Here is a 12,624-nt window from a genome sequence, read left to right on the forward strand (position 1 = left end):
ATTTTACTCTGTGAAAAATCATACCTGGAAAGCAGTGCCATCACATGTAGCTGTTTAGATATGCACACCTTCCCAGAAAGAAGCAAAATGGTAAAATTTAGTTAACGATAAAGCTATTTTAATACCCTAAGCTCAATAAAGAACATTCTTTTCGTGGTCCTTTCTTGTCCATCTCAGGCATTCCCAGTGTATGAAAGGGCCTAGCTCTGCTCAGGAGTATAGAACCCAAAGGCTCGCTACAAAATCCATCTTTTTTTCCCTTCTGGTTCCTCCCTGAGCTTACTTAGCTCTCCAATCTGGAAGAACAGTACTTTCAGAGCTGGAGTGGGGGTGGGAGTGTCACATGACATAACGCACTTTTAGCACCCACTGCTAGCACCCACTCTGTGCATTTGCTCTGATTTGGGCATATTTCCTTCCTCTCCTAGGCAGATAGCAGCTCACCTTGGTTAATGCCATTAAACCGTAGACCACTCAGCTGCTAATAAACCAGGAAGAAACCCGGCCGTGCTAGGACTAGAAATGTCCATCCCTGCCCCCAACCCCCTTAAGACAGTGACTAGGCCGGAATTCTCCTGGTTGATAAATGAGAGGAGCTGAGGAGCCGCTGTGATGACGGTTCCGAGAATCTGATTTGTGAGAAGGCGAATCTCCAGGAGCACCATGGAGATGCTTTTGGAAAGCGGGCCAGCCTACCTGCCGGAAGGAGGACGAGAGAAAGGGGGCAAGGCAGAGAGAAACGCTTAAGCGAGATGGCCTGGAGGTGCCCCAAAAGGGACCTTTGAAAAGGAAACGGAGGCCGCATCTCGGGGAAACCTCGGAGGTAAGTGACATTTAAAGGGGTTGCACATCCAGGCAAAGGCGCAACAGAGACAAAGGTGGAATTCCAAACTGGGAAGAATACGCCTGGTTAACTGTGGGTGGTACCCAGACGCCCAAGGGTGTCGCGGGGCTGGCGAGGACCGGAAGGTGGGGGTCAATCGGGGCATCCACGCGGAAGACAGTGGGGGGTCGAGAACTGGCGAAGGAGCGTTTGCCCCGGGGAAGGTCAGAGACCCCCTACCGGAGAACTACTGCAGGAACCTAGAGGGGCCGCGGTTGCCATGACGCCGGGTGGGGAGGGGGATGACTCGCGCCCCGCCCCAAGCCCCGCGGGGCCGCGAGCTCCAGATGGTCCCCGGCCTCCCGCGGGAGCCGACGGCCTGCGGCAGGGGGAGGCTATTGTCCTCCTTCCGCGGCGCCGCAGTCCCGCCGCTCGCGCCCGCGCGCAGCCGCCACGCGCCCCGCGGCCGCCGGCCCCGCGCGCCCCCCGCGCCGCTCGCGCCCTGTGACAGCGCCCTCCTGCCGTGCGCCCCGGGCCGCCCCGCCACCGCCACCAGTAACCTCCCGCAACCACCCCTCGCGACCGGGCTGTGGGCGCGGCGACAAGTGTGCCCCCGCTAGCCGCGCTCCCGGTGCCCGGCAGGCGCTCCGCACCCAGGTAGGTGCAGCCGGCGCCCCGGCCCGCTTTGTCCCGGCCGGCAAGGAGGCGCGCTTTGTGCGGCCGCGTGCAGGCGGTGGGGTCGGTCCCGGGGAGCTCAGGAGGGAGGATGCGACGCCGAGTGCCCGGGTCCCGTGCGGGCCACCCAGGTATCACTGTGAAGATTCTGGGGGCCGAGGCTTGGGGCACGCGGACCTCTATGGAGCGCAGAGAAGAGTCTGGAAGAGTTGGGCTGACAGACGCGCTGATGGATCGGGGTCGCCTGGGCTCGGAGCGCTTCTGGCAGCGCATGTTCTTAGCGGTGCGTCGGTTCCTGCGGCGGACCGGCCAGTGCTGGTAGTGGGACTGGGGACGCACTAGGTCTGCCTGGGGCCTGTGAATACCCAGCTTCATCTAGCTCCGCAGCTTGTTGGCAGCTGGCTATGGGGCTGCGTGGGCTTTTCCTCCCCACTGTGGTAGCTATAGCTCCATGTTGCCTTTTAGGGCTCTCATTGATAAGAGAAGTGGACACGGTTGGTGGAAATGGCTGTAGCTGCTTGAGAGGATAAAACCTCTTCGGGCAGTGAGGAAGTGTTGTGTAAGGTGTTTCTGGGGCCCCTGGACATTTACAGGCCTGTGGATTCTGCCTGTCACACAACTACCCAGCAAGGCTGCCTGACTGGGGTTCCAATTCAAGCTCCACATTCCATAAACACCATCCACTTTGGCTCCAGACTCCTGCACCCCAGGAGCCCATGCATGACACTGCATGCTTGTCTGAGATGCAGGTTTGATTTCTCTGTGGGCTGTTTCTCAGCCGTCTTCCCCCATTACAATTCCAATTTTGAGAGCCTGTGTTTGTAGGTATTGTCAGTAGATATCCGCCACCCAGTTTCTCTTGAGGGTGAGGAGAGAAGAGTGAGTTTCATATGTGTACGTGTGTATCTCAGCTTGAGTACCGGGCAGCCTCTCGGCATGTTGAGAGGAGCACAGGATGGAGGGGGGGGGGTGAAGGAAAAGCTAAGATGGAGCTTAGACTTTTCCGGTAAAGAAACTGATGTCAGCTCAAGCTTAGCGACGGGGGTGGCAAGCGAGGGGAAGTGAGTCTGAATAATTATGCCCCGGGTGAAGGATTTTTCATTTATTTATTTATTTTTAGACCAGGTAATTTTCCTGCCAGTGGTTTGGGTGCGGAGATAACATGTGTGCAACACCATGCTCAGCCTAAATATCAAATTCTAAAGGAGAAAATGAAAGTCTCAGTGTCTTCAGCCCAGCTCCCACATTTCTCACTGACTGGGGAAGGGTTGGGTTGGTTTTTTTTTGTTGGTTTTTTTTTTTTCTCCTGTTCCTTGCTGTGATGCATCTTTCTCTTGCTTTTTAAAGCACCCTGGGTTTCACTGTGATTCTCTTTTCTTTTTTTCTCCATGCCAATCCATCCATTTATACTTTGAGTCAAATGAGATTTTTAACTTTGCCACAGTCCCCATCTGCCCTAATGTATTATTCACCCTCTGGTCATTTATTCAGCTTTGGTTTCCAGAGGCTGTCAAGCCCTGCAGACCTTCCTCTAGTTGTCAGTTCCGTTTGATGAGCTCTAGAGCCTGCTCCATCTTCCCTCTGTCCTGGCCTGGGGCTTTTGCTCCTGTCCTGAGTGAGAAGAGGTATTTCATTTAGCCTGCACACACAGGGAAGCCACCCACAGACACACTCACCCCAGACACTCTGTGCTTTTGCAGCTCTCAGAGGTCCCTAAGTGGTCCCAGCTGCTTGCTTGTCATCTTTGGCCATTAGTGGTCCTCCCTGAGCTGCCTGGGAATGAAAATCCCAAGCCCATTCCAGATGTGCTGCCCATTCCAGATGTGCTGCCCATTCCAGATGTGCTAAGCCTGATCTGTCTCAGTGGCCCAGCACTCAGGTCACGTGGTTTGTATTTGTGACTCCTTGGTCCATGCTAGTGCTTAGCCCTGAAAGTCCTCCAGCTGAGAAGCAGGTCTTTCCTCCTCCTGTCATCATTCTCTCCACGAGCCTTCTCTTCATCCTTAAGAAAGACATTGATTCAGTGAATCATGGGAAATTCCTGTGATACCTCTTTATTGAATACCTGTTCTGCTGAGTGACCAATACTCCAGTTCTCAAGAAGTTAAAAGTGGAACAAGCAGAGACACATAAACAACTAATGGTCATAACTGTGTTGAGCACAGTAACAGCTGCGTGCAGAGTGCTAAATGAAGCCCAGAGGAGGGAGGTAAAGAGTGGGGGAACTAGACAGCAAGGCAGGGCAGGAAATAGGCTTTCTGATTTTTCAAACTAGTGTCAATGGAGGAACGTGAGAGAGGGTCAGCTGCCTGCAGGACAAACCCATAGCTAAGCAGTCTGAACCCAGCTGTACTTGGGTGGGCATAGGCTCCAGCAAGACCTCTAGCCTGAAGCTAGTGGGAGCTAACACTGTTCTGACACTAACCACATAAGCTTCTTGGGGCCGGACTGAGGTCACTGGTTAAGAATGAGGGAATGCAGAACTGTAATCTGGATTAATGGTGGCGCCTCCCTTTTGCCAGAGTTAATGAATCCTTGGAGGAGAATAAAATTGAGGATTCGCCATTGAAGGGGAAAGACAGTATGGGGCTTGGGGTTTGCTCGACGTGTGAGCATGGAGATCCAGGTCATACTTAAGGGACAATCGAGGTAGGAAGACTCAAGCAGAAAGCCATGGAGACGGTGATTGTTAGAACACAGGCAATAGATTGTGGAGGAGGATGGCTAGGGTAAAGCTGGGCCGCCTAGAAACTGTCAAGACACACACAGGGCCTCAGAGCCGCCGTGCTGAGCAGTTCCACCTCGTATTGTCCTGTGATCTATTGGAATAAACCCTATGGAGGCGCCGCATGACCCTGGGGGGTGGTCTGTGACTTTGAGGTCACCTGTGCCGTGTTAACTCTTCATCTGTGTCATGATGCTTGGAGATTCAGGTGCCAAAGCATGTGAAGCCCTAGCCTTGACCTGCGAAGAAGAGCATTCTAATGTTCTGTTTTCCATTTAGTGAGACTCTAGCTCCAGATGTTCTCCCCCAGAATTACAGAGAAGGCAAGGCAGGCCAGGAAATAGGGTTTCTTTCTTTTTTTTTTTTCTTTTTTTCTTTTTCTTTTTTTGTATAGCCCTGGCTGTCCTGGAACTCACTCTGTAGACCAGGCTGGCCTCAAACTCAGAAATCCGCCTGCCTCTGCCTCCCAAGTGCTGGGATTAAAGGNCTGGAACTCACTCTGTAGACCAGGCTGGCCTCAAACTCAGAAATCCGCCTGCCTCTGCCTCCCAAGTGCTGGGATTAAAGGCGTGTGCCACCACCGCCCGGCTGGAAATAGGGTTTCTAATTCTTCAAACCAGTGTCAATGGAGGAAGGTGAGAGAGGGTCAGCTGCCTGTAGGACCAGCCCATAGCCAAGCAGTCTGTACCCAGCCGTACTTAGATGGGCATAGGCTCCAGCAAGACCTTCCCAGCCACACATCCCTGGAAGGTCAGGATACCAGGCCTGGACATTAGTGGGTTCTGAGAGGAGCAAAGGGGCATGGTGGGGTCTGCAGAGAAGTTGGCAGCACTTCCCTACCTAAAGGAATCCGTTGGCAGCAAAAAAACACCAACAAAAAATCAACCCTGGGGGCTGGTTTAGTGGGTTTGTAGGAGGCTTTATCCTATAAAAGGCAAATAGTAAAACTAATGAGGAGGGCAGTGGTGGCACACACCTTTGATCCCAGCACTTGGAAGGCAGAGGCAATGGATTTCTGAGTTCGAGGCCAGCCTGGTCTACAGAGTGAGTTCCAGGACAACCAGGGCTACACAGAGAAACCCTGTCTCGAAAAAACCAAAAACAAACAAACAAACAAAAACCTAATGAGGAAAACTGGGTGTCTTAGTGGGAGTGATTCTGCCGGAAGACCTGTGTTCTAACTCCCTTCCCTTAGCTGAGCTGAGTCGCCTCGAGTTGGGAGACTTTTAACTCCACACACAGTGGGCTGAGGGCAGTGCTTCCTAGTCAGACTCGAGTTTCTTGTTCAAAACCAAAACTGTTGGGTGGCTGGCCCGGGTCACGCCAGGCTTACAGTGCTCTTCGCTCAGGGTGGTTCAACTCTGCCCTACAATTTAGTTTTATATAAATATTTACAGAGCAAATCCAGTGACTCCATTGGTAGAAAATGATGGGAAAGGAAGTTTCCTAGTGGAAACTAAGCTCTTTGTCTATAGGGTAACAAAGACCCAAATCTAGGGACCAGAGACCTTTGTTCTTTACAAACTGGCCTCCTTAGCTTTATCTGTCATCTGAGAGGAAAGCCTAGAGCAGCCTGGCCTGTGGACATGTCTGTGGGGGATTGTCCAGATTATTCATTGAGTGAGAGGCCTCTGTCCACTGGGGGTGGCATCTTTCCCTGAGTGGTCTTGCGCTATTGCAAGAAAAAAAGAAAGAGAGAGAGAGAGAGAGAGAGAGAAGCAGGAATTGCTGCTCTGACTTCCCTCAGTGATGGACTATGACTTGAAATTTATAAGCCAAATAAATCCTCCCCAAAGTTGATTTTGGTCAGAGGGTTTTATCACAGCAACGGAAAGGAAACTAGAACACGCCATTGTCATGCCACTCCCAGGTAAACCCTGGTGTGAATCAGGTGGGCAGCCCTTAAAGAAGACCAGGCTCAGCTCTTTGGAACCAGCAAATCATAGCAGGCAAATCCTGTGTGCCCATGTGAACACACCACCCTCCCCACCAAGGTCTCGACCGTCCCAGCCAGCCTTCCCCAGACCACACCAGCAGCTTTTCCTTCTTCCCAGATCGAGTATCGCCAAGGTCATAGTCCTTGCCTAGGAAGTAGTTCGTGAGTTTAAATACTTGAAGGGATATTAGGAGAGTGAGAAATGTAGGATTTAGAGTTCAGTTAAGGTTTACACCTCTCTACCCCCATCCCCTTGATTGGCTACTAAATGTTGTATTGCACAAGAACTTTGAACCTAACAGACTTTCAGAAAAAAATCTCCAGCAGCTAACCTGAAGCTCATGTGAGGGCAGAGTGTGTTTGCTTAAGTTAAGGTCATAAACAGTACTGGCAAGCATGCATGATTCAGACACCATATCCTGGCCATAGAAGAAGGCAGAGATGAGTGCCGGTCCCTCAGGGCACTGCTGAAAGGCTCTGGGAAGGTCAGGGAGATGTTCTCTGTATCAGTCAGAGGCGTTGATGAAAGAGAAAGATGGCTCAGTGGTCAAAAGCAGTGGTGGTTCTGTCAGAGGACCCAGGTTCAATTCCCAACACCCACATGTCAGCTCACAACCGTCTGTGAGTTCAGTTTCAGTGAATCTAGCATCCTCGTTTGGCCTCACTGGGCACCAGGCAAACGCATGGTGCACATGCAAGCACACACAGGTACACACAGAGCAAAACTTTCATATTCATAAAACAAAATTGAAAAAAATTTTTTTAAGTCAGAAAGAACCTTGCTTCAAAACCCAGTATGTAGCTTTGAGCCAAATAACCCTGAGCCGGTGGGTTAACAGCAGCAGCAGCAGCGTGGCTACTTCATCTATGAGTCAGGGGAGGCCCTCTGCTCATGAGTGACAGGACACGCGGCACAACTGACACTTGTTAAGAACTTAGGAAGCCTTTTCTGTAGCAACAGAAAATCCCTAGAGGTAAGAGCCATGCCTTGTCCCCTATGAACACCTAGACATTTGGTCCGTGCCTGTCTCCGTGCGGCCATCTTTATGCTTCTGTGGTCATTTACCTCAGCTCTGGAGCAGAATCTGGGTCTTTACTTTCCAGGTTCTCAGAGGAAGACTCAGAACGAGAGTAGAACTGCAGTCTGAAACCGTCATCTTAGAGCTGCTGTGTGCGCGACCCTGAGTCCTGCGTGTCTCCCTTTAGCTCTGTCCTATGGAGCTCTGGCCTGTGGCCCTTGAAGCCCTTACGGGCGCCAATGTTTCGTTTCCTTCCTTCCTGCCTATCTGCTTTCCTTCCTTCAAGTGCATCTGTCTCTCCTCATTCCTGTCTAGCCACTCCCTCAGGGTGGCTTTCCACTGGGGGCTGATTTTTTTTTTTTCACCAACAAAAGAAAACCTCTGGCCCCAGCAAAGCCATGGAGAGCTAGGGCAAGCAGATAGAAGAACATGATAGCCCAGGCATGGTGGTGCACACCTTCAGTCCCAGCACGTGGGAGGCAGAGGCAGGGGAATCCCTGAAGTTTAAGGTCAGTTTGGTCTACAAAGCAAGTTCCAGGACAGGCATGGCTACAGAGATAAGCCATGTCTTGAAAAATCCAAACAAAAAGCAGAAGAAAGGTGAGCGGCGGCTCAGCCGCCCCTCCCCCCGCCCCCCCTGCGCGCTGCTCATCAGCCACGTCTTTTTGCAGGAACAGGAAGCCACCCACCACCATGAGCAGCACTCTGTCACCCACTGACTTTGACAGCTTGGAGATCCAGGGCCAGTACAGTGACATCAACAACCGCTGGGACCTGCCTGACTCAGACTGGGACAATGACAGCAGTTCGGCCCGCCTCTTTGAGAGGTCCAGGATCAAGGCCCTGGCAGGTAAGGGAGGGGCAGGGAGGCGAAGGATTGGTAGAGATGGGTTTATGAGCTTGCGATGGAGAATCCTCTGTCTTTGTGGGAAGACTTGCCTCGGTCTCTAAGCTGCTGCTCTGAAGAAACAGGCACCGACCCCTGGCCACCAGGTCCAACCTCAAGGACAAACCCCATGCAGTGTACAACACCCCCTAGTTTCCTTCTCCTCTAGCCTGGCGACGCCACACACATTGACCCCTGGAAGGAGCCAGCTGGGTAGATGAGCATCTACCTGCATCAGGTCTCTGCCCCGCAGTGCTTTGCCTTTATTTCTCTAGTTGTCACTTCTGTCCCCATCCACCTCTCTCTCCCCTCCCCTCCCAACGTTTCCCACAGCTGTTCCACTCCTGGCTCATTATCTTCCTGGCACTCTCCCCGCCCTCCTACCTGCTGGGGAGACTCCAGTTATTTTATTTACCTGTTCCCTGAAGCTGTTCTCTCAGCAGCTGCCCTCCCATTCTCTCAGGGCTTGTGCTCCACCCATCCCCTTGGCCCCTGCCCTCCCCTATGGCCAGGGCTCTCCCCTTGGCTGAGCTGGGACAAACAAACCAGTCTGACTGGCCTCCTGCCTGGGGGGGCGGGGGGGGGTAAGTGGTCATAGCAACAGGAGTGCAGCTGCCACCTGACACCACCAGCAGCCTGTGGCTGTTTTGGGATTGACTCACCTACACACCCTAAGGCCACCCACCCAGGCTGCCTTCCACATTTATCCCACCCTCCCAGTGACCTGCCCGTGGCCCAGCCAGTTCCACTATGGGAGCTTATTCCTCATTACTTCCACTTAGGGAGTGATTTCCCAGTGGGGCGCTCCCAGCAGAAGAGTTTTGGAGGCCCAGAGGATTTTTACAAATACCAGTTCTCAAGAAAGACATGTAGTCCAGAAACTCAGGACTCTAAAAAGCTTTCCCAGGAAGCTATACTCAGTCAGCCCAGCATCAGACAATGGTTCCAGCTTGTGGGGTTCATGGGTCACTTTCTCCTGGCATTTTCCTAGCTGGGACTGGAAACCGGCTGATGAAATACTCATATTAGTACTTCAGTAGCTCAGGGAAGACAGAAAACGTGGGGCATGGAAAATGTCACCGCTGTTGGAGAAGTGTGCCTGGCAGCCTGGATTTAGATTCGGGAATCCTCTATCCGCTCACTCTCATTGATGTTAATGGGGCACATACTACCCCAAACGTTCACGGTATCTACAGTGACACATAACTCCCAGAACTGTCACTGTGTCAGTACGGGTCACATGCCAACCAGTGTGATCATGAGATCTATGTGCACATGCTACATGCCACCCAGTAAATTTGCCAAGTCTAGTTCATATGACAGGTGCTACCCAAAACTCTCACTACGTCTGTGAGCATGCCACATACCACTCAGTACTGCTACCATGCCCGAGCATTTGACACATACCTCCCAATACTGTCAAACTCTGCACAGAAGACCTGTACCAATCAGAACTGTTACAGTGCATGCTCACGCGCACATGCACACGCAGTGCTCTCACTGAGTGTTTATTCCCCTGGAGAGGCATCTGTGAATGGCCATGGCTTTGTACAGTGCCACTCACTCAGTAGGTGCCAAATAAACCCTAAATAATTAAAACGAGGAGGAACAAGCGTAGGTTAAGAGTGGCAGAAGCAGAGGCCTAGGAAGAGATAAGAAGGGCACCTGATAACGTGCCCAGTATTAGGGTGTCCAGGGGCTGGGGTATTGACTGAGGAGCTGGTGGGCTGCGGTAAAGGGCTGGTCCTGGAGGGCAGTCATAGTACTTACTCCCCAGAGGAGGCCATGGGGTCAACACCTGGCTGCTTTTCCTGAATCTCCTTGCTTCAGCGTTCTCTGCTCTCAGGGCTGAGATCAAAGCTCAGCTATCCCGGAACAAGCCCACCCTGAGATGCCCAAAGAAGCTGGCCCACCTGCAGACCTTCTGAAAGCAGGAGTTTGCTTTGGGGCCCCCTCTGGCAGGTTTCCCCTTAGTCTTGGGCAACTAGTAGCCTGACGAACAGGTCTCTGGGTGCTGGCAACTCCCTCCTCCGCCCCTGCAGGGCCTGGCCATGCCCCAACTGGCTCCGCCTCTTAGGCAGCCTGCCCCTCCCCCGCCACTGTCCGACCTGTTTGTCTGGAGCTGCCTCTGTCTCCTCTCCCTACAACCAGGTGTGCCCCACTCACTGTCTCAGAAGCTGAGGCATCCCATAACTTTTTCCCCACTCCTTGAAACTCCCAGCATCCTTGAAACCACTCCACCCAGCCAGGTACGGAGGAAGCCTTTTTCTGGACGCCCCCAGCAACAGGCTCAGGGGATACACACTCGGCCCCGGCAGGGGAGCATGGACTCTGGGCCACAGGCTGAGTAGGAGGCAGAAGCAGGCACCATGAGTACAAACGGAGTGGGCAGGGTCCATGGGAACGGCCTGAACGGGGCTGCTGAGTTTTACTATGAGGCTGTGGAAGGGTCTCAGAACCCTGGGGGCGTCCTGCTCTCACCAGCTGCCTTCATCAATCCTGCTCAGTACGCCAGTGTGCTGGAAGGACGCTTCAAACAGCTTCAAGGTGAGTTTTCCTGGACAGAGGGGGCCTGGTGTGCCCAAAGGGGCCCAACCTGGGGCAGGAAGAGCTCACAGACCCAGAACCCATGCCTACCGCTTTCTTTCTGTGACTCAAATGTTTATGTTGAGGACAACGTGGTGAAGCCAAGAGGGAATCACTAAAAGTATTGTGCCAGAGAATGCAGGCATGTGGACAGCTGGAATCCCACCGGATCAGACTGGGGGGGAGTAGGGCTGCCATAGGGGTGTGACCTTGAGGTGCCCTGCCGGGTGCAAAGGTGGTGTGGATGGACGGTTAATGTCTTCAGCTAGAGAGGCCACAGCACTCTCCCCTGGCAGCTCACCCTCATGGTTTGGTCATGCTGGCCTTGTTAAGGAATGGGAGAAGGGCAGTGGCCTCAAGGCCTAGGCCCTAGAGCTTTTATGTTTTCCTGGGCTTGTGAGTGGGTGTGAAGGGAGCTGTGTGAAGAATGGGGCTTATGTTGGAGGAGAGGTTGGTACTCAGGTCCCATAGATGCCTGAACAGCAGTGTTCATCGTGGCCCAAATAAGTTTATTTCATGGTATGTGTGTTTAGGGATGTTGTGGGTGTCTTGTGGTGCTACACTTTAGTGCCTGGATTTACCAGGTCTTTCTAGGTACAGTTTCCATTTTTAGTCTACCTGTATGCCTCACACCAGTGGGCCGGGCATCAGGGAGGTCTCCCTGGGTTCAGTAATGGCTAGATGACTTAAGCTGTCTTCCATTCACAGGGCTTGGAGATCCTAAAAGAGGGAGAGTCACCATGGGTGATTAGGACCCCAGGTTTGGCATAGGCACAGGACTTGGAGATGAGAAAGTCAGGAATGGACTTGGGTGTGTGGTTGCTCTATCAGGGAGGTGCACAGGAATGTGAGATTAAGGGATGAGTCTGAGGTGCTGGGGCCGAGGTGGGGACAAATGCAACTCTACACTTCCCACTTGGGCTGGGTCCTTACTTGGAGCTCTCAAAGGACAACTGGCAGGGATCCAGGCCTCCAGAGTAGTTTACAGTACAAAGCTTACATCTCCCTCCACATTTACAAAGTCTGTAATCATCAGTTTCCTGTGCAACCTGACAGCATCCCTTGTCAGGAGCTCCCCTGGGGGTGAGGCCACCCCACTATGCCTGTCTTTCTTGGTTGGTACTCAACTCTGCCTGAACTGCTCCCTTGAACCTGCAAGTTATTATTTCTTTTTGTCCCCCCCCCTTTTTTTTGAGACAGGGTTTCTCTGTAGCCCTGGCTGTCCTGGAATTCACTCTGTAGACCAGGCTGGCCTCGAACTCAGAAATCCGCCTGCCTCTGCCTCCCGAGTGCTGGGATTAAAGGTGTGTGCCACCAATGCCCCGCTCTTTTTGTTCTTTTGGTTTTGTTTGTTTGTTTGTTTGTTTGAGATGGGATCCACCCTAGCTGATCTGGAATTCAGAGATCTTCCTGCCTAGGCCTCCCAAGACTAAAGGCATGTGCCACCATGCCCAGTCTAAATTCTTACACATTATTTCTTAATCTTGGGGTATTGGTGTTCTAGATTTAGATCCTCTACAGCCAACCGTGTGACTCTGCTTTAGGGTAAGAGTAGCTTACCCTTTCTGTACATGGCTCAGGGCCTTAAAGACCCACACGGGCTCCCCACTGAAGCTGGGAGATCTGCTGCCATGTTTACAGGCTCCACCTTCTCCCTGTCCACATCTGAAAGAGGAATAGCCCTTATGGAAGCTCCTCCAGGAGGGAGCCGGGTTGCACTGAGCACCGGATAGATGTATTTAATTGTCAGTGCCTCAATAAAGTAGAAAGTAATATGCTCATCCTACAAATGGGGAAACCGAGGCACGAGTAAGCTGCCCAGTATTTCAATGCTATTACAGCATGATGTCTAATCCCAGAACCCCCCCCCCCCAGCAGTTTCCTTCTCCCTTTTCTCCCTCCTCCTCCTCCTCCTTTATTTTTGGCTTTTCTTTTCTTTTTTTTTTCTTATTCTTTTTTTTTTTTTTTTTTTTT

The 12,624-nt window shown here is 52.3% G+C and overlaps 1 protein-coding gene and 1 long non-coding RNA gene across 4 annotated transcripts in view; one reads left to right on the top strand and one right to left on the bottom strand.

Moving 5' to 3' along the window:
• The first annotated feature begins 379 nt into the window (after positions 1 to 379).
• Positions 380 to 12,624, top strand: part of Sptbn2 (spectrin beta, non-erythrocytic 2) — a 41,310-nt gene continuing 29,065 nt past the window's right edge. Inside the window, exons 1-2 of one of the 3 annotated variants that reach the window (XM_021152127.2) lie at positions 380 to 823; positions 7,850 to 8,028. In XM_021152127.2, coding sequence (XP_021007786.1) covers positions 7,872 to 8,028 — 157 coding nt within the window. In that variant the 5' untranslated portion in view covers positions 380 to 823; positions 7,850 to 7,871. Of the gene's footprint in view, positions 824 to 1,390; positions 1,481 to 7,849; positions 8,029 to 10,122; positions 10,612 to 12,624 lie in introns of those variants that run through there. The other 2 variants (XM_029472463.1, XM_021152126.2) reach the window with 2 other exon arrangements.
• LOC115029981 lies at positions 2,876 to 10,053 on the bottom strand. Its single transcript, XR_003835556.1, has 2 exons — positions 9,835 to 10,053; positions 2,876 to 3,500 (listed from the first exon to the last, which is right to left on the bottom strand). It is a non-coding gene; the product is annotated as an uncharacterized LOC115029981 (long non-coding RNA).

The sequence above is a fragment of the Mus caroli genome, chromosome 19 (assembly GCF_900094665.2).
Source record: "Mus caroli chromosome 19, CAROLI_EIJ_v1.1, whole genome shotgun sequence".
Classification (NCBI taxonomy): Eukaryota; Metazoa; Chordata; class Mammalia; order Rodentia; family Muridae; genus Mus; species Mus caroli.